General features: G+C 37.1%; 2 protein-coding genes across 2 annotated transcripts in view; both read left to right on the forward strand.

Moving 5' to 3' along the window:
- Window positions 1-18,195, forward strand: part of lrriq1 (leucine-rich repeats and IQ motif containing 1) — a gene marked incomplete at its 5' end in the record, with an annotated part of 34,086 nt that extends 15,891 nt beyond the window's left edge. The window contains 13 exons of the mRNA XM_084124249.1: window positions 2,381-2,551; window positions 4,919-5,254; window positions 5,558-5,726; window positions 6,282-6,401; window positions 7,019-7,108; window positions 8,178-8,305; window positions 8,407-8,463; window positions 8,598-8,686; window positions 9,782-9,880; window positions 13,863-13,962; window positions 14,092-14,152; window positions 14,395-14,512; window positions 17,547-18,195. Coding sequence (XP_083980375.1) covers window positions 2,381-2,551; window positions 4,919-5,254; window positions 5,558-5,726; window positions 6,282-6,401; window positions 7,019-7,108; window positions 8,178-8,305; window positions 8,407-8,463; window positions 8,598-8,686; window positions 9,782-9,880; window positions 13,863-13,962; window positions 14,092-14,152; window positions 14,395-14,512; window positions 17,547-17,680 — 1,672 coding nt within the window. The 3' untranslated portion in view covers window positions 17,681-18,195. The remainder of the gene's footprint in view (window positions 1-2,380; window positions 2,552-4,918; window positions 5,255-5,557; window positions 5,727-6,281; window positions 6,402-7,018; window positions 7,109-8,177; window positions 8,306-8,406; window positions 8,464-8,597; window positions 8,687-9,781; window positions 9,881-13,862; window positions 13,963-14,091; window positions 14,153-14,394; window positions 14,513-17,546) is intronic.
- A 3,356-nt stretch (window positions 18,196-21,551) lies between these two features.
- On the forward strand, window positions 21,552-27,338 carry alx1 (ALX homeobox 1). The gene is made up of 4 exons (XM_084124965.1): window positions 21,552-21,917; window positions 23,056-23,348; window positions 24,634-24,762; window positions 25,804-27,338. Exons 1-4 carry the CDS (start codon window positions 21,713-21,715, stop codon window positions 26,140-26,142), a joined length of 966 nt encoding a protein of 321 aa, XP_083981091.1. The 5' UTR covers window positions 21,552-21,712; the 3' UTR covers window positions 26,143-27,338.
- The last annotated feature ends 86 nt before the right edge of the window (window positions 27,339-27,424 follow it).

The following is a 27,424-nucleotide window of genomic DNA, read 5'->3' on the forward strand; positions in this document are numbered from 1 at the left end:
TGAAATGCTTAGTGACTTTTGCTGGAAGTGCACCAAACGTTTAAAGTAGAATAAACATTCCTCTTTACCGCTGAGCTTCCGGCCCATATCACTGCACCAGCCATTGTATCTGTGTCCTCTATTGGATTACCCAGTGACATCTGTACGCACGTGGACTTAAGTGCTCGTAATTCTGAAAATATTTGCTCAGTGGGGGAATATTTTTTAAGCAAATGTGCTCCTAAAGTGCCAGCAGTTTGTAGATAGTTTTTATTGAGCAAATTATATGTTCTTTTATGTGGTAGAAAAAATTTGTGAGAGACAGAACAAGGAGATTAGGGAAGTATAGAACCAGTCCAGTTCATTCAGTCAAAAATGGAAAAAATAACATCATACATACCAAAGAGGTTCGTTGACAGTCACGACTTTATTGTTCAGAAGGCCCAGGGGTTTGTTGTTGGCAACGCATTTATTTTTCTGACAGAATCTTACTTACAAAATTGACTTGCTCCTTAGTCAGCAGTAAAATATTTAGTTGTCCATTTTGTTAGTTATTTTTTAAACTTCATTTACCACACTTTGCATGTGGCTTCCAAGGAGAAATCTGAGGTGAAATATATCTGTTGTGTCTTTACATCTGTTTTATTCTGTAATGACTTATAGGAAGTTCACTCAAGTCAGGCTCAGTATTGTGCTGAACTTTGTCTAACCCTCAATGCCAACAACCGAATTAGACCCAGTGTTTTTCTCGCTCTCCACTGGCCCTTTCATCCCCGTCCAGTGATAACACAGCCTAAATTAAAGCACCAAAGAATATTTCAAAGAAGTACACAGCGCACGAGCGCTCAGAGTCTGGAGAGCTGACTTTAGCAAGATTAATCGAACTGCTGTAAGTTTCTTTGTGTTTACAGGGAAGTTTTCACGAGTAATGAATAGAGTCCTTTTCTTGGTAGTAATAGGAACCTAACGACTGGACACGAGATGGCCAAAAGGAGCATTTGTGTATAATATGACCATTGTAAAAGTGAAGCAGCTGAACGTGTCTACTTTTTAGTGACATAACAAATGCATAAGCTATTATGATTTCTCAGATATAACGTAACTTCCTGGTAAATGCTTTTTCATAGCCCTGATTTTAGGATATGTTGGCTTTTAGCAATTTTTTGACCTATTTGATCCCCTTTTATGAAAAAATCAGCTTGAATAAAATACTTTGTCTCATTTAAAAAAAATATTGTTTGGTTTTATTTTCCATTATTTGTACTAGTGATAAACCATCAATGCATAGTTTCTCTCCCCCATTGCTTCCCATCTCTCCTTTAATGTCAATAAAGGCATAAAAAGAAAAGAAAGTGTATCTTTACCGATTAATTGAATTAATTATTAATAACTAATATACCACACCTGAAAATCTAGTTTTGAACAAATATTTGACTGTTTTTAAAGTAAAAAAACAACATAGAACACTTAGTAAAAGTTAAATATTTTTTCTTTAATATTTAAATCAATAATATTTAGTATAACAAAAACAAAGATATAAATCAAATATAAGATTTATCATATAAATAATAATTGATGAATGAACAAATAAATAATTAATGAAATAAAATAAGTGACTACAATAATTCTACAGTAATTTCATTGTTATTGGTTCTTAAAAATCATTTTTCTTCTCTCAGCATTTTTCTTCTCTTTTCTCATACACTCTCGTACATTGAAACACATTGAAGACCAATGACCAAAAAAGCAATATATGCTCACTTGAATGGCTGGCACATCTCTGGATTGAGGCCAGCGAACCCTTTTTCACTTCTAATCCAAGTCGAGTGTCATCATGCAGTTTCTTACTGAGAAAGGGAGACTCTGACTAAACCTCTTACTCGATGCACAGGCGCTCTGTTGATTCTCTCGGGTCCAGAATGTCAAAACCATTAAACGTTTTATCCCCATTTCCTAACTGATTTCGTCTGCTCAATGTAAATATTCTCCAATAGAAAGCCCATGGAGACGGAGAGAGGGAGGGACTGGAACTAAAATTTACCCGTTACTTTTTTATGGTTGCAGTGGACAGTAAATGCGGTTACCTTACATCTGAAATACTAATTGTTTTGCAAAAGAAGCTGTTTAAATCATAATTGTAAACTGATTGGCCTTTTTTGTGGCACCCTCTTTATATTTAATCTAGATTCTTTTTAGAAGATACCAGTTTTTTTATGTTTCTCAATTATAACCCTTGCTAAGACTGTCTAGCTTTGTTATACATTATAAAATAAACAGTCACCAACAGTTAAACCAATCATTTCAAAGAGCTTTGAGCACATTGTGTGGTCGTTTCTCCTTACCTCGTTCTCTCCTTATTTTTATCAGGTAAATGTCTTAAATGCCTTTTTTTCTCTCTCAGGTCCTTGCTTCTGGAGACAGTGCCTGGTTTGATTAAGTTGAATAATGAGCAGATCGCTGCAGCAGCGGCGTGCCCAAATTGTCCAGAACAGAAGTGGACTTTCCAGGCCTTCTGTCAGGCACAGCAGAAACAGCGAGATTCACTCATCCAGCAGCAAAAGATGGAGATCAGGTAGACAACCAGTTTCTGTACCAGTAAATGTCTCTGGAAAGTACTAATAAAAATGTAAATGTCAAAATGTAATTCCTGTAGAATATTATAGCATATAGTCCTATTTGTAAAGTGACTGATACAATATATCAGCAGGTCCACACAAAATCTTTGCCCACAGTTTGACTCCCACATAGTTCTTTACATCCCCCACCCCTTGTGTTTATTAAATATTTTGGATAATTTGTCTATGCTTTCATCTACTAATCTGAATGAGGTTCTCCCAGCTTCACTTAATACTTTTTACAAATTAAAAAAATAATTGCTTTTAGCCCTGGTCCCAAATTATATAAGGTGAAGTATGAACCAGGACTTAAACCAAGACTTCTATTGAAATCCTTTACAGTTATGAAAAATGCATATAATAGTTTTTTATATTTAATCATATTGTAACTGTAGGTAAACTACATAGTTTATGCAGAGGGTCTTTGTAGAGAATCTGAAATCCAGGCCTAAAAGACCTAAAATAGGGCTAAAATAAATAATTATTCTATATATATATAAAATAATTATTTATTTTAGCCCTATTTTAGGTCTTTTAGACCTATTTTAGGTCTTTTAGGCCTGGATTTCAGATATATGCATATGCGGTATGGCAGAGAAAACTTAAACTGAGCATTTCATTATTTTTAAAATCTTGTGGTTTTGCTGTAGAAATGTAGCATTTGTTAATTTTGGCATCAGCTAATTATTTCTTTGAGCTCATACATGGTGAATATCAACAAAAAATTACACTTTCACTTCTGTCAATACAAAAGCCGCCTTAGACGCTGCTGCAGACCACCAGCAAATAAAGCAGAACACTCACCATGTTTCATAAAGCATGATTGGCAGAAGTCTGTGTGTCCTGTGGTTCAAGCTGAGGTCTCTCATAGCTTGGAGGACTTTAGAGAATCCCCCCCAACCCTTCCGCCGCACACTCTGCACAAAGGGTCTTTTGCACACCCGTGGGGACCGCTGCAGACGTTTAACATCTGACCTGACCCAGTGTCAGTCCCAAGCTTTGGCTAGGTGAAGACTGCCGTCTGACCGCGATACAATGGTAAACCAATGCCCGTGTTGATTAGAGTGACAGACTGAATTGAGGAATTCATTTAATGTCATCAAACCACAGTAATGAAATGGAATTTATGACACTGAATTATAAAGAGGAATGTTGTGTCACTGCAAAAGCTGTGTTAGTTCTTCAAAATAATTCAAAAACAAAAAAATCCCGTTTTTTCTCTGAGGTAATTTCAGTTGTCAGTAAGTAGGGGAACTGTGCAAGGTCTAGGATTGTATTTATTTTCCTTGGCATGCTTTTTACAGCTTGTAATAATGTTTGGCTTTAAGAATGTCCATTGCTGCCTGTATATGCAAATTGACATTAATTTGTTTTAATGAGGTAATCAAATTAGCCACATCTCTGTGCTTGTGCTGTATTGGAACATGTTTCGACAGTAGTTTTGTTTCCCAGTACAAATGTACATTGCATTGGACTCTTGGATGGATCATTTTACGACTCTATTCTGGACTGAAGTGTGTGTTGGAGGGGTGCGGATGCCCCCTTAACCGTGTCAGAGGATTAGAATAGCAGGGACTCAATAGTGACAGAGCTGGTTTCTGATGTTGACAGCAGAGACGGGCTCAGGGGTCAGGGGCAGGAGGGGCGAACTAGCCATGGCTAATAGAGTAATTAAAGGGGTATTGAGACACCTTTGTAGAAACTTCCTGAAACACTTCATTATAGTTTTACATCCCTCAAGAAATGTCTTAATTCAGATGTTAAATGCTAGTTTAAATCTTCAACAAGATGTTGGTAAAACATTATAATACATTTTCATTTCAAGATTACTTAACTGCAGTAGTTACCATGAACTATTAATGAAAAGTACTTCTAAAGCATTTATTAATAATATTAAAATCAAAATCCGAACTAATCTAACATGAACTAGCCTAACAATGAACAGTTGTATTTTTATTAACTAACATGAACAAAGATGAATAAATACTGTAATAAATGTACTGCTCATTGTTAGTTAATATTAGTTAATGCATAATGCAAACTAATGTTATCTAATAGGAACTTGTAGTGTTACCAAAATGTATTTTTTCCATAAAAGACTTTTGAGGGGCCAGTTACACATATGCGATTTTGCATTTAAAAATGCCGTGTTATGTGCAAGATGCTGCAAAAACACTAGATGCAAACACTACTTTCAAACACATACATCCAATGCATGTTTACAGAGAATGACAATGAAAAAGCAACGTAGTGGAATGCAAAAACTGTGAATGGTTCCTAATACATGAAATTTGTGTATTTTTGTTCTCACGTTTTTCACGCAGTTCTGCGCCCTCGCAACATGATGCCCAGCTTCTTGCCATTGGTCACCAACCAGAACTGTTCAGATTGGCAGTGGACCAGCGTTACGCCCATGAATACGGTGACAGCTGTGTCACTGAAGATTTTGCACTGGCGGCAGCTGATTGCAGTCGTTCATGTAGGTTTTCTGAAGCATCTTTTTCACAGGGACAAAGTCCAGACAAGGAACCTCGACATACAGCAGATTGGCAGAATCCACAGAAGACTCAACTTTCTCAATCTGACCTTGAGCTTCGATCTGCTGACTGCATGGAGACACAAAGTGAGAAGGAACCTGTTCAGGCACTGAACCTTAAAATGTATGACTCTCACACACAATATTTCTCTTACTTTGTCGCAGTAACGTTTACAGCATTTATTATCTGTTTGTAGAAATCATCTCCCATGATTTGAAGGTACATTTCATTTTAGCTAAAGGTAATCAAAATAAAGCTCATCTTTAAGTCATTCATATGACATCGGAACCCTGCTGGGTCTCTCTCCAGATGTTTTAGCGCAGATGAATCATCCAAGGCTTGAGTTCAGTGACATTCATTTAGTCTCTCATGACCTTGGTGAGTCATCAGATAAAATTGTCTTTTGTCATCTGTGCTATCACTCAGAGAGGCAGCTGTGGTGATCCAGCAACGCTGGCGGAGGAGATGCGTATTGCGGAGACGTGAGGGCCTCCCAGGCTTAATTGAAAAAACTAACACAAAATCAAGTCTTCATAAGGTGGAAGATACCTGCATTGAGAGGCCTGAGAGGGAACGTGCTGCTGTTGTTATTCAGGTGAGGCTCACAAAAATTCCTATGTTCAGTTTGGTTTTGTTCAAGGATTGTTTGATCTACAGCATCATATCTCTGGAAACGTGTTTTCCATACCTCCTTTTATGAATGCAATAAATAACTTGAATAAAATTAAATCATCTTCATTACACCTATTACTGCCAAGGGCTTGTTTTGAGTCGGTAGGTAGTGCTTTTGAAAAACAGGCTATTCCTTTCACATGTAACTTCTAAGGGATATTTTCTCTCTCTCTTTGTGTTTAATGAGTCTCTAAGGACTCGAACCGAGAGAAAAAAATGATTAATCAGATTCCAACGTGTCGCTGGAGTGGGAGCGCTAGGGTTCTGATCTGTTAAGTCTTTTTTTTCCCGCGGGGAGTACGCAGATTTAAAGGCATCCCGGTGTTACATTTGTCTTACAAAGCCAAAGTCACAGAAAGTTCAAACTGCAGACCTCGGGGCAATTAAACAGAGGTTAACATGTTTTATCTTCCTAATGGGATAACACACAATATTTATGCTTGCATGTGATTCATGGCTGTGTGTATTGCCCCTGCAGGCTGTGTGGAGAGGCTGCGTTCTGCGGAAAAGACTTGCCCGTGCTCTAGCTGCCGTTCAGATCACAGAAAGCGATGAGGACTTTGAAGAGGTGGACATGGAAGAATTCATTTTTGATGAGGTATGAGCAGATGCGTGGTGCTCCTGCCATTACGGTGAAGTCGGCAGACAGATAGCCTGGGCCACTGCGCTGACAGTCCTTTAACTAGCGCTCGTAGCCGTGAGGCGGGAGGCTGTCAGCAGTGATTAGGTATTGAAAAAGAACAGTCAATGAGCGGGAAAGAGGGGAAGGAAAACCTTGTTTTTCTTATGTCACCTGCTATTTTCAGCCCGTTTGCATCACGTTTACTCAAATTAACATTGGCTTAACCTATGAATTACGCTAAGTGAGCTCATCTGTGTAGCTTATTAGGCGATTTATTATAGTGTATTACGATGTCATGTTAAATTGATCTGTATTATCATCTGAAAATTCAGGAGTTTGAAGTTGGCTCTTCAATTTCTGCCTGTCACGACTTCAGGGGGGGGGGGGGGGGGGTCTGTTTTTGAAGTAGATACATTCTCAAGTGTTTGTCACACACATGAAACGAGTTCAGTGCTTTTAACTTAATGTGATCTGGTACTTGCTTTGAAGGCATAATGAAAAAAAAATGTATCAAAAAAAATCTTTATTAACTATGCAAATCCAATCAGATGTACCAGCTCTTTTTAATTTTTTGTGCGTCTTGTTGTAAATAGAAAGTGCAGGATAAAGACTGGATAACCCTGCATTCCTATTCTTCACCGGCCAGAATTATGCCATTTTCGGAACAGCTGCCATTGCCAAAGGTAACAGCCCTAGGAACCCTCCTTCTGTCTGTGGGCCGGCACAATCAGAGTCTCTCTGGGTGATTAAGTGCCGAATTTATTGCCTCCAAAAACACAATTACTTTCTGGGCCGCCTCAAACTTCCTTCTCGTCAGCAGATGTCATTTTTCAGCACGGTGCTTTGTCTCCTGCGGTTTCTTTTCTTTAGCAAGAGCTGGCCTTTTCTATCACGGTAGCGGCGCTGTGATGTGATGCAGCTGCTGCTGTGGAGATGTAGAGATTGTCGAATGCAATTCAATGTTCTTAACCAAGATGAAAACTGAGCAGCAGAAATATTATCTATGCTTACATAAAAGAATTGAAAGTTCATATCAAGAAAGTCTTTGGGCCCTATCATACACCCGGCGCTAGGTGCAACGCAAGTGTTTTTTGCTAGTTTCAGTCCGTCGCAGTTATAATTTTTACGTCCTGCACCACGTTGTTTAAATAGCAAATGTATTTGCTCCCATTTGTGCATCCATGGGCGTGCTGGTCTGAAAACGAGCTGTGTTCAGGAGCATTGTTGGCGCATTGCTATTTTGAGGCGACTGAAATAGACTGCACCATTGACCAACTGAAACCTGGTCTAAAGTCAATGGCGCAATATTTTTTTTGTTATTTAAAGAGCACGTTAGTAATGTGTGCCTATAGGTGGGTCCACAACACGCGTACACTTTATCCCGTAGATGGTCTGCTCGCGCGCTAGAGAAGCGTTCAGTTTTTCTGCTTGCAAATTCCGCCATGTAAATAGCGAATCTGCCATGGCGCGAGCGCAACTGGCTTTTAAAGGGAATGGGAGGTGAGACTCTGATTGATTTATTGCACGTTACGCCCAAAACACACCCATTACTTATTAAGAGAATAGGAACAACCCTTTTGGACCATGCGCCGGGCACACCGACCATTTTTCCCGTCGTTAAACTAGCAAAAGTGGATTCGGACACGCCCTAAGTGCACTTTAGACCATGCGCTTAGATCGTTAAAATAGGGCCCTATGTGTTAGAAATTACATACTGATGCTATCTTTGATTATCTTTTTCGGTACCTACAGTCTCAACTCCTTCTTCCGATGCCGCCAAAGACCCTATCTGTTTTTCCACGCCAACCTAAACATGCCTGGTCAGATAGTGAAGATGCAGCCTGCTTGGAGCAAAGCGTGTCACCTCACCTTAGTAGCAGGTGATCATTTGGCTTAGTTTCTAATGCTCATGATTATTCAAATAAACATTTTGCTAATGTTTTCTTGCAATGTCTATGGTTTTCTGAACAAACATTTCCAGATCAGTCCTCAAAAAGAACAACATGTCCGAGAAATCAGAAAAAATCCTCAATGAATGGTATGTTTCTATGCTCCTTTGTGCAGTCCTTTCAATAATAAATAATATTATTGGAATAAATAATAGTAAATTATTTTTAATTCTACATTTAAAAAAAAGGCCATTTTAGTTACTCTTGCTAACTTCTATTTCAGGGGCATCACTAATGAATCCACTGCCCTTCTCATGCTGAAGAGAGCCAGAAAAATGAAAGGCAGGAAACAGCAGGCGAAAAGATTATTGGGTAGGCATATCCATCCATCCATCTTATGAGCTATACTTAAAACCATTAAACTTTTAATTCAGTAGATCCTATATTGGAAATCCTAAAAAAGTGCATCTCAATCAGGGGGCCTGGGCCTACTAGGGACCTCTGAAATCTTCATAAGGGGCCTCATCATGACTTACAGTGATTTAAAATAAAGATTTCTAGACCTGGGAAAGTCATTTAAATCAATAAAATCGTATAATTCCATGTGCATTTTTATGAATATACATACACTTTATAAACAAGTAAAACATATATTTTTTTAAATTATTATCCTTAATCCTTATCCAGTAAATCACAACTGGAAACAGTGACAGGGCCTTTGAATATTGTTGTGGACAATGGGGTTCTCAAAAAGTTTGAGAACCACTGTAGATTCCTTACAGTATTAGCATCCGGCATAGCCAGTGCAAGTACATTCCTGTCAGTAAAGTTACATTGCATTATAATACTGCATATTTAGTCTATTAAAATCACTACCACTAAAAAGGCTGCTATCCTTCAATCTGTACTGAAATTCAGAAACTTCTCTGTCTTTGGTGAGCAGTTGTGCCACACTTAGCATGGATCTTTTGATTCCATGAGAAGCTTAATCTGTCATAACAGCAAGCTGCTCCACCCTGTTCCATGCCTTGTCATGTTCGATTGGCCTGTCTGCAAACATTCTCACATATATTCCATCGTGCTTTGAGTTCCAAGGGCCCAGAATCTGCTTCATTACTAGGAGTTAGGAAACTTCAGCGCTCATAAGTTCAATGGGCCGTGAGTCTAAGAAGAATCCCAGACACGGTAGTCCTGGCCCTGGTCTGGATCCTAGAGGGTTGGCCTGAAGCTGGCTTTGATCAAGGTCAGGAGTGCGTGACTCTAATGCCACAAATCCAATCATGGCCCCATCAAATGAGGGCCTGTGTCAAGCTCTCAGAGCCACTGCTCCATAGGCCCTTTGGTCTTGTAATGGAAAGCGAAGCTTTGGTTTCTGTCAGTTTTCTGTTTGCGCTTGTCTGCTCGATGAATCCTGCATTCGCATGAGCTCATTTGTGGCTGCGTTCCTGTCTGTGTTATGTGTTCTAGACCCAAATCTACGTCTGGCCCTGTTCAGGAGCCACAGTAGCCAGTTTGTTTCCACAGAAACTCAAAGAACACGTTTCGCTTTCAAGGACAACTTTAAAGGTAGGACTGTATATATACACCACAAACCAAATAAATCACTATATAAATTTTAAAATGAATCACATTTCAAATGAATTACAATTTTTTTCTCTACATAAATGAACTGATTCACCTTATGAATCGATTGGTTTATTATATGAATCAGTTGTTGTCATATAATATACAACAATTGATGGAGTTTGCACAATTTCCTGAATTCTGAGAGAACTGATCCATTTTTATTATTCCCCGTGGGCTGGATCCATACAGTCATTTGGGACACGCTTGGATTTATCTTGTGTGTAATACACAAAAACATACACATCGCTCGATCAAATTGAATGCACATGATGGGATCGTAAATAGCTAGCTATTAGGTTGTTTGGGATGGTGGAGAATAAACAAGATGATTGTATTTCAGGAGACTTTGTAGCGGACCTGAAGTGTGAAATTGAGTTAAGTACAGAGGAGGTAGGGCACTTAGGGGTTCCAGACTGAGAGAGAGTGCTGTCTGCAGCCCTTGTGCCACCCTAGGGGGGTGGGGCTTTCAGTGCGATGCTACCGAGCGTAAGAGATAAGGGATAGATGAAGGGTGACGTTAAAGAGCAGGGCAAATAAATGAAAAGATATTCTCTTTACATGCGAACGGTTGCTTTTTTTTCTTGACTTTTTTGTTGTTGTTCCGACTCCTCCGCCTGTCCCATGGCGTATGTAAGGCGATACCCATTTTCAAGTGGGTTACTTCATGTCCAGCACATCCACAAAAGAGAGCTTGGATAAAATAAACACGAGTGAGGCGGATATCTCGGAAAGAATCTGTCACGGCTTCGGGGGGCTAATCACCTCCAGAAGGGGGCTTGGAGCGCTCGGCTGAAATGTAAGCCCCTGCTGGGGGAGAGCAGGGGAGCGGCGGCCAGCCTGTAGCCTGAGGCTTGGGGCCGTCCCTGGTGGGGTTGGGGTTGTGTTGCTGGTGCCTTCCGCAGGTCAGCAGAGGGGAAGAGCAGGTAGCCTTACCCAACCCCAGAGCCAGGACACAGTCCCATGATGCCCTGCTCATGTTGGTTTCAACGTCTTTAATCTTAAGAAATGCAATCACTTTTTTGTTAAATGCAGCGTAGTTGCTTTGCATTAACCTGCAAGTTTTTGCTGCTCTCCTGTGTTTAATTTACACCATGTGTCCTGTATTTCCAGTCTCCTGTATCTGCTGGGCTTGGCACTGTATCACTTCTCAAGTAGATGATGCTTTTGGTTTGGTTGGATTCCTTTGCAAGGAAATCTTGCAAGAGAGTCCACAGAGTCCACTTTTTGAATCAGTTGAAGGAGTTTAACTGACATATAATATAATGTCTTACTTGGTTCATATGTGTAGCTTAACAAATGACTTGATTGTTTCTTTTGTTGCACTTGAGTCAAATAAATTAAAGTAATCAGAGAGGATTTTTAAAACATCAGTTCTTAAATTTAAAAAAAGTTCAGATAAACCAATCATTTAAATCTCACATTAAGATTAAGCAGATTCCCTCCATTTCGGTGTCCTTTTTTGATTGCTTCAAATTGATGTGATTGACAATGTGTGTGTATGTGTGTGTTGACCGCTGGTTGACCGCCTGTGGTCTGCTCTCTGGAGGTGAAGGTTTGACCCAGGGTAAAGGAAAGTGGGAGACAGAACCTCACGATAAAAGACCTGACCTCCCTCTTTGAGGCTACTCGGAGAACTCCCAAACAATCAAAGCCCCTTGGGTATGTCTCGTACACACACACATACACTCAAGAATCCCCCACATGCAAAGTGTGTCTTGTGGATAGCCTATGCGTGTGTGCATGGGGTGACTTCACTGCAGTGAAACAATTTAGGCATTTTGGACACCAAATTCCAGTTTAGTAAGTCAGACCCAAAAATAACTAGAAAATCTATGGAAGAATTTTTGATAGACACGAGATAATTATTTTGTGAGATGGAATGTATATAAGCATCAAAACATGAAAGATCTATTGTGGATAAAATACTTTTTTTGTATTGTACTTTTTTGGTAAAAATGTTTTTTTTTGTGTCTTTTTTTCATTTTAAAGTTCCCTCTGAGGATGCATTTATAATCTTAATGTGTTTTTGTACTTTCTCTCTCGCTCTCTTGTTATTCTCGCTCTCTCAGTTGTTATCCTGGTTTGGTTAGGGCTAACCATGTGTCATTGCCTCAGTATTGGTATGAAGGAAGAGTAGGATTTCTGAAAATACCTGCGCTGTGACCTTAAGGGAATCATGTTGACCCGCTTCTCTGAACCCACCCCCAGCAGTTCGGTTCTGTCATCCTGACCCTCCATGAAAGAGCTGATTCTCTGAGTCCTGCCACCGCCATAGCAGCACCACACTGCCTAATGTACTTAAGAACCCTTCTAACAGCCGTGACTCCTGGGCCTCCTAATGTCCTGAGGGTGGGATAGATGGGGGGATGCGAGTTCGAGAGCTACTGGATGCTACATGTGCATGTGTTTCTATCATATAATATCTGTGGTTAACTCTGGAGGTCCTTCCCTAAAATCTGTGTGTTCACTGATGTGATACACGCAACTTCTACCCCTTTTTTTCTTGTAGTTTTGTAACTTTTCAGCAAACAATAATACTTATTATGAACCTGTCTTAATGCACACCTTTTTATGAATCAATTTTTATGAACTCAAGTAACATTTTTATCATTGTTAAAATAGAATTATATTAAATCTATAACCAGCTAAATGCTATAAATTAAATATTAATATTATAAATAATGTAAAATTATCATATAAACTTATGTACCAAATATTCTATTCTATTCTATTCTATTCTATTCTATTCTATTCTATTCTATTCTAATACTTATTTTAAAATTTAGTGGCCCCAAAAGTATTTGGACACTCGAGGGACACAAAATGTATGATTATCATTGCATTAGATAAACTAGACAATATTAAACCAGTGGACATTTATTTTAAAGAAAAATAACATAAGCACCATTTTCAAGTAAAAAATACTTTAGGGCCAATTGGTTAAAGGTCATTGCAAAATGACTAAGTAAAGTTAGTTTTGAGAAAAGCATGATTTGTTTGCAAAGGCCATTTGGCTAAATATTTTGTTATTGAATGCAATGAAATTCATTCATTTTGTGTTCAAGTGTCAAGAGTCCAAGCCGTTGGGAGTGGAAAGTTCTGTGGGTGATTTACTTACAATGCACACATTAAAGAACACAGCAGCAGCCGGATCATTTCCATAACGACCAACGTAATCTACAAAGAGCAGCGCAAATTACCGTCAGGTTTAAGACATGCTTTTTTTGGGCCGTTAAATAAATACTAGTAAATCGCGTTGCATGATTCATTTAAATACTCTCCTCTGGTAAATGTTGCGTCTGAAAGGGAAACTCCTGCAAATGCATATGCAAAATCACACTAATTTGCCCTGTTTAGTAAATCTGTCCGTAAGACTTTTCAGCACCAATAAATGTGGATTGCCTATTTCCCCGTTTTCTTGTTCAGCCCTTAGGGAGGAGTTAATCACTTGACATTTTTAGTGGATTTTCAATTAACCCATGACAACTGTAACCCATAAACCTTGTCTGCTCTTTATTTTTGGCAAAACCATGGAAATGACTTAAATAAATGGCTCATTAGTTCCAGCACTTGGCCGTCAGAAGTTGTTATCAATTCAAGCTAGTCTCCACCGAGAACACGTATATTCTGAATTAAGGCTTTTTAGTGATGCATATTGACACTGTTCATAAATTTTCCTACTTCTTACATACTCATTTGTTTTTTATTGCTCAGATGACTTAAATATACACCACAGAAGTTGGTGAAACAAAGTCATTTTCATGTGCTCTCCAGCCTCACAGACTTGTTTCTTCTGCTTCTTAGCTACAGTCCAAAACTATTCTTTTTTGATTCACTTGGCGCTTATCAGGAATTGTCTTAAATGGATGTGTCTGAAAAACATCTTCTGGGTACTTTTCTTCTTGTTTCATGTCAAATGCAGCTCACAAAGCAGCGAATGAAGTTTTCAAATCACCGAAAGCAGAGGAAAAACAAACTTACCAGTGGCTCCAACCCGACACGGACTCTACAGGCACGGGACGGTGAGGCACGCTGCTCTGAACTAATAGTTCACAACAATCAGTTATAGTGGTGACTTGTAAACGTACACCATCTCACATTTTGTGAATATGCTGTGGTGTTAGAGATAATCTATTCAATTACTTTTTTAGGGAACATTTCCTACCTGATATTGGCCATGATATTCTTAATGGTGGGAGAGTGCAGCTTGTGGTAAGAGCCATTTTTTGTCTTTCTGTACTTGAACTGTTCACTAACATTTATCTGAACACTTTTTCACAAATCCTGTGCTAATTAACTGTGAAGTTAAATTTAAAGTGGTACTCGTGCAAATTAAAAAAACGTACTAACAATTGCTGCTGTAAATACTTACTTGAAGGAGAGTGAATTTATGAATGTTTGAGTGTGTGAGAGGTTGTCTATACTTTAATGTACCTGTTTTTTTCTTTTCTTAGGCCACTGGGGACAGAGACGGTGTAGATTCGGGAGAAAAATTTTGGGCTGACTCCACTGATGTCTCTCCACCTCTTAAAAAGCATACGCAAGCTCGGAGATACTCAGCTGAAAACAGAAGTGAGTGTTTTACTTAAGTGAATTAACATAAAATAAATTAAAGAACATAAAATAAATATAAAAATCACATTATATCTGTTTGTGCCAGGTCTGTTTATATTTGGTAATACTGATATTTACCGAGAGACCAACTGCATATTCATGCAGTGAACATTTTTTTTTTATACTTTAAGTTTTGCGTAAAAATATTGCTTAAGCAGACCATTTGCTTTTTAAATATATTTTTGCTGATAAAAAAGGTAATGGAGTATGTAAAAGCCCATTAACATTAGAAACATATGTGCCCTCATAGTTAATAATATCACGCAAGCAAAAAAAAAAAGAACGTTTTTGGAAAGCAGTGAAACTCCATATAACATATAACACACTATTAAATAATATATATATATATATTTTACTGTTATCTCTTTTTCTGCTCCAGGTTTAGGTTGTACTCAGAACATCATCGCCGTATAATAATTTATGAAATGTTAAGGGATGGGATTAATTAAGGAAGGATTTTAAAACACTGCGGACTTCACACAATGATGGGAGGTTAAATCATGTCAGTCAGGTGCCAAATAAAATACCGCACAGAGAGTCCAGTGGGTGTGGCATGAATCGCTCGATGGAAACTGACATAGATGTACACATCATCTGGCTCACTTGATAACCTATTACAACATCACACAAATCCTATTTCACACAATTGAAAACCACTCGACATCACCATGCCTTTTATATGGAAAAAAAGCAGGTTTGATCATTGTTTCCACTGGGGAATGTTTTTCCACTGACCAAATTTAGACAAGTGAATGCGTGAGAACTTTTAGAGAAACATGTTTATGTATAATATATATATATATATAGTATATACTATTCAAAAGTTTGTTGTCGCTAAGTTTTTTCTTTGATGTGGCTAAGAAATTAGCTTTTATTCAGCAAGAATGAATTAAATTGATCAAAAGTGAAAATTTATGATCTTATTTATGATCAATGACCTGAGTGAACGGTTCTTCTGTTATTAATCAAATGATCCTGAAAAAAATGCATGACAGTTTCCACAAAAACATCATGCAGCACAAATGTTTGCAACATTGATAATAATAAGAAATGTTTATTTAGCACCAAATCAGCATATTAGAATGATTTCTGAAGGATCATGTGACACTGAAGACTGGAGTAATGATGCTGAAAATTCTCCTTTGTCATCACAGGAAAATAAATACATTTCAAAATATAATAAAATAGAAAACAAATTTCAAATTGTAATAATATTTCACAATATTACTGTTTTACAGTATTTTTGATCAAATAAATGCAGCCTTGGTGAGCATAAGAAAGTTTTTCCAAAAACATTAAGAAATTCTAAACATATATATATGTGTGTGTATGTGTGTGAACACGTGTGTCAGCTTAGCAGACAGATGCCAGGGTCGATGAGGGGACGGGGGGGAAATAATCTCTCTTTCAGCAGGAAACGGTCAGTGAGAGACCCCTGACACCTCTCTGATTAAGTGCGAGCTCTGTCACACACTCTGTGCAACTCACGACTCACCCTGACAAAGATCCCACTGAGTGACACAAGCAGGGCTCAGCGCATTTAACATAGTGATGTCGGGCTGTGAAGGCTTTTCACTGTCTGTCCTAATAAAGCCAAATTAGATTCCGCTGAAGATTTGAAAATGAAATCCACGAGGATGCTGACAGCCTGACCGACCGAATGACTGACTGGCTGTCTAAATGACTGACTGAATCAAGCCTTTCACACAGAGGTATTTATATAGGTGAATTATTGGAGAAGCTTATAGTGGTATGAAGACTAATTCTACAGAGCAAAGAAAATTGAAATGCAAGATTCCTTTATAGATTAATTTTACAGTTTGTATGCTAAAGCTATTTCTCTATAATCCACAAATATCAGTACTCATTTTCTGAAAGAGAATGTTTTATTCCCGTCGCGTGTTAGCCCGTTTATCAGCTAACGTAATACAAATTTTCCCAGTCCATCATAGGCCTCTTGTGATTTGAATTGGATCAGCGTGAGCGATTAGGTCATGGGCACAAAGTTGACATGCTTAGTACCATGTTCAATTATAGTAAGGACTCTATAAATACTACTTAGCTTTAATGCAACAAGATACCCTCTACTTACTGGGGCCGAGCCATAAAGAACAGTTTAGGGAGCCATAAACGTTTTCATTATGTGTGTAGAGGAAATCTCCCGGTGCCTCATTTTTTGCCCTCTTTCAAAGGTAATGGGAGCAAAATGGCTGAAAACAATTTGTTTGGTCACAGCGGTTAAGTGAGTGTGTGGCCGTTTTATTAAATATCAGCCCACAGAATTCGGGAAACAACATTTGTCTCTTTGAATATAAACTTCCAGGGTTTGAAGTGCAATTAATATCCATCGAGGGCTGACGTCTAGTTTTTCCACTTTAAACAACACAGACAAGGAACAAATTAATACTAATGTAGTAAAACCAAAAATTTGAATTAGCTAAACAATTACTACATTTGTAAAGTGGGTTACACTTTATTTTAAGGTAACTCCGTAACAGTGTAAATAGACAAATAAGTACTGAGTAATATTAATTAACTACATGTACATACTATAGGGTTAAGGTTGGGATTTGGTTTAGGGTTAGTTACTTGAAATTATGCATAATTTACTGTTATTACTGTAGTAATGTCAAACTGTCAAGTGTTTGCATAAAATGTATTGAATTTATTAAGAGCCAAGGAACTGAACAGACTTCAGACTACATTTGATCTTTGAAATGAAATAGAATTCTGTGTGGTAAGATGTGGTGCACGGTATCCTCCCGAATCTATGAAGTTTTACCTGCCATGTGTGACTTCTTGCTGAGCGCAGCCATGGGTTCTACACGTGGAACACATCAGCTGCAGAAAAAAGCTCGCATTGTTCTGTGTGTTTGAAAGAACCGTGCTTGTTAGAAACACCAGAAATGTCAGTCAAAGTCTTAACAGGTATTTGAAAATGGATTAGCATTATTGAGGGTGTATTTTTACAAAATGATCTTTGTCTTCACAGAAACAGAAGTGCCATCCCCCACCAGAGTCAATTCAGCTCCGATCCAAAAGGAACGCATCTCGTTCCGGGACAACCCAGTGCGACACAGTGGAGGCTGGGGTGGAGGAAAGAAGAGGGCCAAAGTGAACAAGTAAAAAGATAACTGCATCAGCTTGTGTTTGTTGCACTGAGACAATATTGATTCAGTTTGTTCTTTTGTTTTCACCCTTCGTATTTGCGGCCGTGTATATATTCCGAGTGTGATGGATGTCTTGTTGATGTAAGCCCTTAACAAGACTTACAATGCACATTTGATCTCCGCTGAAATTCCTTGCAGCTGCTGTTTTTACTAAAATCCAGCTTCCTCTTCTACAAATGAATTAGAAGCAATGGATGAGATATAGCCCAAATATCTGCAGGCGGTCACAGGATACGTATTGCTTTCAAGTATCACTCCATTTAACATGAGCACTGCGAGCCATGGAATGGGTGGAAACCATTTACAAATGACATGCTTAATATGCAGACAATGACAGGCAATAAAAACCAGCTTGTTCCTGTATTTAATTTACTTTTTTCTTTCCTTATACTAGGAAAGCTCAGTATAAAATGATGCACATTTAATGAAAGTAATCAAAATCACTGTCAATAAAGTATTTGGTTTGTACTCAGCTCTGCCTCAAACACCTATTTTTTTTTTAAATCTCTGATAAAATGCATCTATGGCAAAACAATCAGTTATCTAAGATAACAGATAATATCCTTCTTTCTGTATTTTAACTTTCTGGCAACAGTTTAGGGTTCATTTTTTATGCCTAGAAATGATAAAATAGCCTAAATCTTGAGAATGGGGTGTCTTATTAGTGGGAGTTTTGGCACTGTGTTTGGATACGCGTCCCATATTGAGTAGAGTACATTTCCAAGTTTCCACTTTTGCTGAATCTCAGAATAACAGACTGAATTTGCAGACTGATGCCAGCAGGTAATTCATGCCAGTTGTTACCCACAGAAAACATAGGCAAACCCTGAGAGATAATCTTTTCAACTGCCAGCAAGAGCAGATCTGCATAGGTTAGTAAAACCCTTCAGAGCCATATAAAACCTATTGGTTTGTTTGGGTTTCTAATAGACTATGTTGTATTTAACTACCCAGGAACGCATTATGGGGAAAATAAATAGCGTACTCGTTGAATAATCCTTCACACTAAAATGAAAAGGCCTTTCAAACCAAATTTCACTTTGCAAGCTCAATGCATCTGGCCTGACCTGGGCAGCTCAATCACAGCAGCTGGAAGAAGTGACTGTGGCCAAAAAACGTTTATTATCATTTTAATTACTTAAGTGACTGCAAAGGCGTATGTACACAAACCCAGCTGACACTCTCATACTGAACTCTGACTTTCACCAGAGATTCATTCTGTCTAGTACATAAGAAAGAGAGAGAGAGAAACAGAGAGAGGCAATAAACAATGGCAAACATGTCACTGGCCTGAAAGCCTCATGTGGCCTTTACAAAACCATTAAAATTATGTAAGAATGAACCTTCATAATAGAGAAAATCATCTATGTACCAATTTGACAGATATCATATTAGGGAGATCCCTCTGTTATTCCAGGTTATACTGAAACTAAAACTAAAACCATAAAAAAATAAAAAAAAACATTTTCCATTTCAATTTTTAGTTCAACTTGATTTACTAAAATGAAATGAAATGAATAAAAACTAGACATATATAAAAAAAACTTGATTAACAAAACAAAATTACAAAAAGTTTACCTGAACATTAAATTAAATGGAAAAATGGAAAAAATATGTATATAAAAATATAAAATGTTATTCAAAATATTAATAAAAGCTATCAATGATACTAAAATATCACTGCTGTCATTATATATTTTATTTTTACGTTACATTATATTATATCATATCAAGGACATGCAAGGATCCTCACAGTGTAGGTGACATATGAATATTGTGTTATTAAGACTTCATATATTATGTTAACACGTTTGAATTAATAATTCATACAACAGAAATACAAAAATAAAGACTCAATTTGGAGAACTTTTTCCCATAATGTTGCATAATGTGTTTTTTTTATTTGGTATCGAAAGGATCAAATGACAGATCAAGTGTTTTAAATACCTCATTGCTTTAATGTTCACTTATTTTAGTTGAGTTTGCAGCATCGCGTGTATTTACGCGCTTAATTGAGTGAAATTAGATCGTAAGTAATATAGCTTCTTCTGCGCTTTCATGTGCTTTGCTTCTAATGCGCAGACAAAATTTCAACAAACCACACAGAATTTCTCACATTTTCCCCTCAGCAAGAGGTCCAAATAGAAGGTCATTTCAGAGCCTTAATAAGAACCCCCCTGCTACTTAAGAGCACCCCTATTTATTTTCATTTTTTCTCGGAGTGGCACCATCAAACCCCAAGCATTGTAAGTGACCCTTAGATATGGCTAGCCTGGCAGGTGGTAAGGTTTGCTGGCAGAGAGAAGACGGTGATCTCTTACACACACTTTGGAGTGAGGGTGGTATCGGATGACGCCTTTCCTGTTTGAGATACAAACGTTTAGGTGGTCGCAAAATCATTTTGGTGCCGAGCTTTATAATCTCGCATCCAAAAATGACTCTTGCAAATGCTTTCTGTTGCTGTCGGGAATGTCAAGCTCTTCGTTGTTTGCGTTATCAGTGAATTTTAGATAAAGCCTAGTGTGCCTCCTAAAAAGTACCGAACAAATTACTCTAATATGATAGTTTTTAATATCACACTTTTATTGAAAATAAAAAACAAACTATAACTTTTATCAGGCTTGATCATGTGTGACAATTAAAGCATATTTATGGTCAGTTATCTTGAACTTTGAGAGGATATAGGCCTAGCTTTTCAAATGGTCTGGGAAAAGGGATTATTATTATTATTATTTTTATTTTTTTATTCAGGTCACATAGCCTGCATTTCTTCACAGTTGAGTTATATGAGTGTGACCGGTCAGCAAGCGCTGCGTGCCGTCGTGATATTATTCGTCGTATTATTGATTGGAAGATTCAGATTGACGTTTCATGAGACTTGCAAACACTTGGTTTGTCGTGCCGATATAAATAATAATGTTATAAGAAGAAAAACTATCTTTAAAAAAGTGCTGCAGCAAATACCTGTTTACTGGTTCTCTGAGACTTGTATCTGTACGTTAAAAATCTTTAATAGGCTTAAATAAAGACCATATGGCTAGCCTGTCATTTTACTGGATTGTAAAAACGTTTAAAATAAGTAAAAAGTAGGTCTATGTTATAATTTCACTGGAAATTTACATTATATTTAAGCATATTAAGGCAATATGCATACTTTATTTAAAAATATTTCTAGGATTGTTTTTATAAATAAAACGTATTATCACCTTAAAATCATTCATACAATAATATAGAGCAAATAAGATAAATAATTTAATGACATTTACAGAACTGTAAAATAAATGTTTTTAGCCCACATGCCATAATGCGTGGCTATATTTTTCTGGCAATAGCCTAGATTATGCGCTGGAACATTTTACACTTACTGAATTAAATATTTAGAAAATGAAGTGTGCTATTTACAGTGAAATACAGTTTTTCTACAAAAGTAGAACGTTTTGATGTTTTCCTCGTGATGTTATTTATTAATAACTTTATTCGTTTTATTAAATAACGTAAAAAAATGTGTAAAGCGTCTATATGCTTTATAAAGACAACTTACTTTATAGTGTTCTTTAAGCATTCATCCAACTTTAATATGATTAGTGAAATGCTTAATATTGTTTACAAATGGGTTAACACTTTAAATATCGCGCAATAGCCTATATCTCCAGTCGGATTTATCAGTTAAATGATCATTAGAGATTTCCAAACACACTGAAAGCGAAAGCAAGTGTAACTGTTTCATTTCGGGTCATCAGAGAGTTTCATAAATCTTATTTAGTGCTTGTGCGCGTGGGTGGAGTTTCACCTTCTCCATATTCAGAAGTTGGGTGGTTGCTTGAATCTCCCACTCTTTGCCGTATAAAGAGTGGCCCTCGGTCTCTTTAAGACAAGACAAATTAACGACTTGTACAAATAATTGGCTGCATTGCTTCATTTTTGACATCACTAAAACATTTATGGTGTCCGTTGACGCTCTTCATGCTTGAGACGAGGCCAGAGGACCATGATGGAGTACTTGAGCGACAAGTTCTCCTTGAAAAGTCAAGCGATTAAAGGCAGCGATTACTACATGGACCAAGTCATGGAGACTTTAGACAATGTGCCGTACTACAACAAGACATCACCGAAATGCGTCCAAGCCTTCTCGATGCAGAGCAATGAGCAACACAGCACGATGGACAGATCGTCTCCGCGTGACAACCAAAACAGTAAGTCTGGCTTTGAGCAAAACAAGAAAGTTTAAAATGTAACAAAACATTTTGTAAAACATTTAAAGATTCTTCCGTGGTTTTTTGCAACACCTTGGTTCAGTAACCAAGTTTCTTTAAGTCAATGCGTTCAGATAGCCTCATTTAAAGCACTGATTTATGTGGTGAAAAGTGAAAAAGTTCGTTGTGTCATAATGTCCTCCTGTGGCATCAGACTATAAAATCACTTTTTGAAATAACCTTTATTTTTATGTGTAAAACAAAATAGCCTATTAGAAGATAATTACCGGTTTTGCGTTTTATTTTATTTATTGGTATGGCTATACGTAAATAGCAAAAAAGATAAGAATTAAATGAAAAATACATATAGCCTTTGCAGATTTAACCAGTATTTAAATATTATAATTTATTTTTTTTGAAAGGTTACAACTTTTCAACAATTCAAACGTTTGAATATTGTGTTGAGTTGTAGGCCTAATATTCAATAAATAATAGGCCTAGGCCTAAGTTATGATGAACAACAACAAAAACAGCTGCAAAGTTGTTTCTTTTGTTTTTAGATATATTTTTAAGAAACTTGTCCCTTGACTAATTCCTTGTAATTCTAAATAAACTTTTTTGGCCTTTAAAACTATATTCTTCTATTAAACGCATTGCTCTTTTATGTATCCGCTTATCGGTTAATGGGCTATTTTGGTAACACTTTCATTAAAAAGTCATTCGAAAACAATGTTGCAGATAAGTGATTTATTTTCATTAAAAGATCAAAATGAAAATAAATAAATGTCATTTTTTCTCCCTGATTGTACGTGGACTAAATAGCCCAATAATACAGGCCTTTCATTTTTTTCCGCATAAAGGTAGGCTACATAGGCAGTTGACAGGACTAACATAAACTTTTATTTATATAGAAATGAATAAGGTAGGCTATTGTTTGTTAATTTTTTATAAACCCTTTGAGATCATCATATAGCTACGGTGTAAAAAAAATATTTGGAAAAAGTTTACAGCCTACAACTTTATTCCATGCAGTTTCTCTATGTTGAAACATTTTTTAAATAAAGTTTTAGATTTAATTTTAGATGCTACTGAAATTGCAATTTTATGTCAACTACCTTTATTTTACTAACGATCAAAGGCGTGAATTACTGCGCTCCAAAAACGGAGGACAGCAGCCTGCACGCGCTGGAGAACTGCTGCAGTGTCAGAGTCTCACCGGCCACAACCGGACCAGACAAAACTGAGCTGGACGACATCGGCGAAAAATGCGACAGCAACGTGTCGAGCAGCAAGAAGAGACGCCATCGCACAACCTTTACCAGCGCTCAACTTGAGGAACTCGAGAAAGTCTTCCAGAAAACGCATTACCCAGATGTGTATGTGAGAGAACAGCTGGCCATGAGAACCGAGCTCACGGAGGCAAGAGTTCAGGTAAATGGCTCACTTTCATTTGGATTCTCTAAAACTCTTTCGCTTTTTATTGAATTATTTTAGGAACTTTTCAAGAACTTAGGCCTTGTCTGAGAAAAACGTCATTATGTTTGAGGACATTTTACTCACTATAAAACATTCAAATCAAATTTGATTGCTCAAACTTACATGCATTCCTCAACGTAAACAAATAAAAACAAACTATAATTGAAAACGTACCATGAATTTCAGCCTGAAATGTTGAAGTTAAAATGACAGTGGTGCAATAACCTGTTCATTCAACATTTACGCTCGGCTCTTGGCGCTCTGCGTCACATTTTTCGACATGCAGGATAATCCATTACTTTCAATGAGAAAACTATAGACGCGTTGGGTATGGGAATGTTATCTGAACGATGAACGATGTGACGAGTTGGATGAGAATGTGTTTGTTCATTGCGCTTTTTCGACCATTTTGAATTTAATAACTGATGAACAAAATCAAGTTTAACCCTTGAAAACTCATGAAAAAGAAATGAAAGGACAGAAATTGAGACAAATAAAATGATGGAAATAAAGATGCTGTCCTGATGACAACATATTTACTGAAATATACAAAATAAAGGGGGGTTCAGATAAAGGTTCTTTATTGGCATTGACGGTTCCATGAGGAACCTTTAACATCCATGGAATCTTTCCATTGCACAAAAGGTTCTTTAGATTAGAACTATTTTTGGTTCCCCAAAGAACCTTTCAGTGAACAGTTCCTAAAAGAACATTTTTTGTATTCTTTGTGTAAAGAATATTTTAATAACCTAAAGAGCCTTTTTGCACTATACAAAACCTTTTGTCCAAAGGAAAGGTTCCATGGATAACATATTTTTTTTAAATAACCATATATACTAATAAAGAACTGTTATTTTTAAGAGTGTTTGTGTACCATGGCGTTATTACCGTTATAGATCTGTATTTGTTTTCAATCTAAACTTATGTCACAATTTATGAATTTAATGTCACAGCCCTGTAATTAAATTATAACTTAACATTTAATCACATTTACAAATATTTAAATAAAAATAAATGGTAGCACTTTATTTTACTGTGTCCTTGTTACACACGTTACATGTAATTACTATAGTAATAACAGTAAATGATGCATAATTACATGTAACTAACCCTAAAACACACCCTAATTTGAACCATAATCCTATAGTAAGTACATGTAGTTGATTATTGTTACTCAGTAGATTCATTCAATCGTTAAACATAATGGAAAAATAACTAAACGTTCCTCTTTCTATTCAAGGTATGGTTCCAGAACAGAAGAGCCAAGTGGAGGAAAAGAGAAAGATATGGACAGATCCAACAGGCCAAAAGCCACTTTGCAGCAACCTATGACATATCAATGCTGCCCCGGACAGACAGCTACTCACAGGTGAATTACTTATTTATATCATAATAATAAAGATCATCTAATGCACGGCTGATGATTAAATATGCATCAGCATATTAACCTGTATTGGCAACCCTGCATTGTTGTTCATCACTGTTTGAATGTCTTTAACCCAGTGTTTTTGCACAACGTCTCAGAAGTAATCACATATTTGTCATACATTGTATAAGTAGATCTTTTTATATATAAAAAAATATTCAAGGTGACAGTATTTATTGATCTGATTACAAAATATGACTGAAAAGTCACAAAACATTTGACGTAATTTCAGCAAATAGCATATGGTCCTTACTGACCCAAACACAAAGCATGAATTGTTGACAGGAGGCCTTTAGAGCTTGGATCTGTTGTGATGGGTGAGGGTGAGGGTGAGGGTGAGGGTGGGCGGTCAGTCTGGCTGCAGAGAGCCGTCTCACGGTAACTGACAAAACCTGTTGGGAGGATAGGAGAGGAAGATTTACATGGCACCGCGGGACCTCAATTTCCTTCGTCCGAGAGCATATTCCTTACTCATGCGTTTTCCATAGTCGTATAAAAAAAGCCTCTGCCTTAATTTGACATTACAGCAGGTCCTTATTGCACCAGGCATGTTGTAAACCAGACTGCAGGGCTTGTGTTTGTCTTATGCCCATGACATGTGTACACTCAGATTTTTGTGGTGAACACAGATGCATTTTTGTGGACTCCAGGGTTTGTTTTTAAAAGCCTGGTCTGGATTCATTTAAAGTCTTGGACATAATCGTCACTGTGTTTTAATGCAGATTGAGGGTGTATCTGATATGATGTCATCAGTTTATCAGAAACTTTTCGCAGGCACACAAAAATGCATTGATTTATGTTTTAAAAAATTTAATTAACTTTCCAAATCGGAATCTATATTGATGTGCCATGAAACATTTGGTTTTCTTTATTTTGATTATTATTCAAGCCTGTTGTTGTTTTTCCATCTCCATTTCATCACATGTACCAAACAGTGTTTTTTTTTTTGTTGTTTTTTTTGTCTCACGTTCTCCGACCACACAGATTCCCAACAACTTATGGACGGGTCCCGCTCCGGGCAGTTCCGTAGTGTCGTCCTGCATGATCCCGCGAGGTTCCCCTCCCTGCGTGACATCGCCCTACCCCCACTCGCCGAGGGCCGCTGAGCACGGTTACGTGGGCTTCCCCAATCACCAGCAAAATCAGTTTGGAGTTAATCACGTGTCTCTCAATAACTTCTTCGCCGATTCACTTCTGGCTCCTTCACCGAACAGTCACGCCGCGTTTGAGACCAAACCCGAGTTTGAACGGCGGTCCTCCAGCATTGCTGTACTGCGCATGAAGGCTAAAGAACATGCAGCCAACATTACTTGGGCCATGTGAACTCTGAACTTAGCCTTAAAGTCATGATCGGAACTGTTTTTGCCTAATAATAATAATAATAATAATAATACTACAGTCAGTTACTTTCATGAAATAGTGGCTGTCCAGTTTATATTATTACTTTTTATATTTTTATTGGAACACCAAAGATTTCAGCCTGTGATTATAGACATTTAAAAAAATAATTTAATTAAAAATGTTTTTTCTTCTTTTGTTTTAGCATCTCTTGTTGTCATGAATATGAAGGGCGCAGAACTCAACAGTATTATACTCTCATGACATTAACAGAGAGGTTATGGCTGACATATTAACACTATGTCTGTGTGCTTTGCAGCAAAGCTGTATTAACGCTCTCTAGCTGTGGCTAGTCTGCAGTGCCACATGCAGAGGAGCACATTTTATTATTTTATGGAAATAAAAGATCATTCAAATAAGCAATGTGTTTCCATTTTTTTTTCACTCTCTTAGCTCCTGCTCTCTTTTGATAGAACATGATTCACCAATAGATTGTCATTTTGAATCATATTAGCTGCCTTTAAAAGATAAAAAATTTGTAACACTCTTTTGTTTTCAAAGTTCAGTCTTTTGTTGTTTTATGAATTAGGTACACTACTGTTCAATTTAAAATATTTTTTTTTCATTGTGATGGCAAAGCTGAATTTTCAGCATCATTACTTCAGCGTCACATGATCCTTCAGAAATCATTCTAATATGCTGATTTGGTGCTCAAGAAACATTTCTCATTATTATCAATGTTGAAAACGGTTGTGCTGCTTATTTTTTGTGTGGAAACCATGATTTTTCAGGATTCTTTGATGAACAGAAAGCTCAAAAGAACAGCATTTATTTGAAATATATTTTTTGGGGTTTTTTGTAACAGTGTAAAAGTCTTTACTGTGACTTTTGATCAATTTAATGCCCTTGCTGAATAAAAGTATTAATTTCTTTTTTTTTTAACAACTTTTAACAGTTGTTTACGTTTTTGGCAATTGTCTGTATTACAGTTATGATCTTATATTCGTGTTTCTGAGTGAATTGCCAAAATAAGCAGTGCTAAATAATTTTCTGGTTTAGTACTGATCCTTTTTCAGCTTCTCTGTTGACAGTTACATATTTCTCCTTTTGAGACTAACACAACTTTACCAAGTTACTCAACTGTTCGTGACTTTTGCCAAATAAACAACCTCTTCTTTTTCATTATTGTTCTCATGTTTTTTATCCACAAGTTTGTAAGTAGCACTGAGGTGTTTTAGACTGTAGACATTTTAGACTTTTGTTTAAA

The sequence above is a fragment of the Abramis brama genome (assembly GCF_963993115.1).
Source record: "Abramis brama genome assembly, chromosome: 9".
NCBI classification, from domain to species: domain Eukaryota; kingdom Metazoa; phylum Chordata; class Actinopteri; order Cypriniformes; family Leuciscidae; genus Abramis; species Abramis brama.

What these genes read in the sequence shown, in the direction of transcription:
- alx1 (XM_084124965.1), top strand. Translation starts at nt 21,713, where the DNA reads ATGATGGAGTACTTGAGCGACAAGTTCTCCTTGAAAAGTCAAGCGATT. An exon ending in TCCGCGTGACAACCAAAACA is followed by an intron (nt 21,918 to 23,055) that starts GTAAGTCTGGCT and finishes TAACGATCAAAG; the next exon opens with GCGTGAATTACTGCGCTCCA. An exon ending in TCACGGAGGCAAGAGTTCAG is followed by an intron (nt 23,349 to 24,633) that starts GTAAATGGCTCA and finishes TTTCTATTCAAG; the next exon opens with GTATGGTTCCAGAACAGAAG.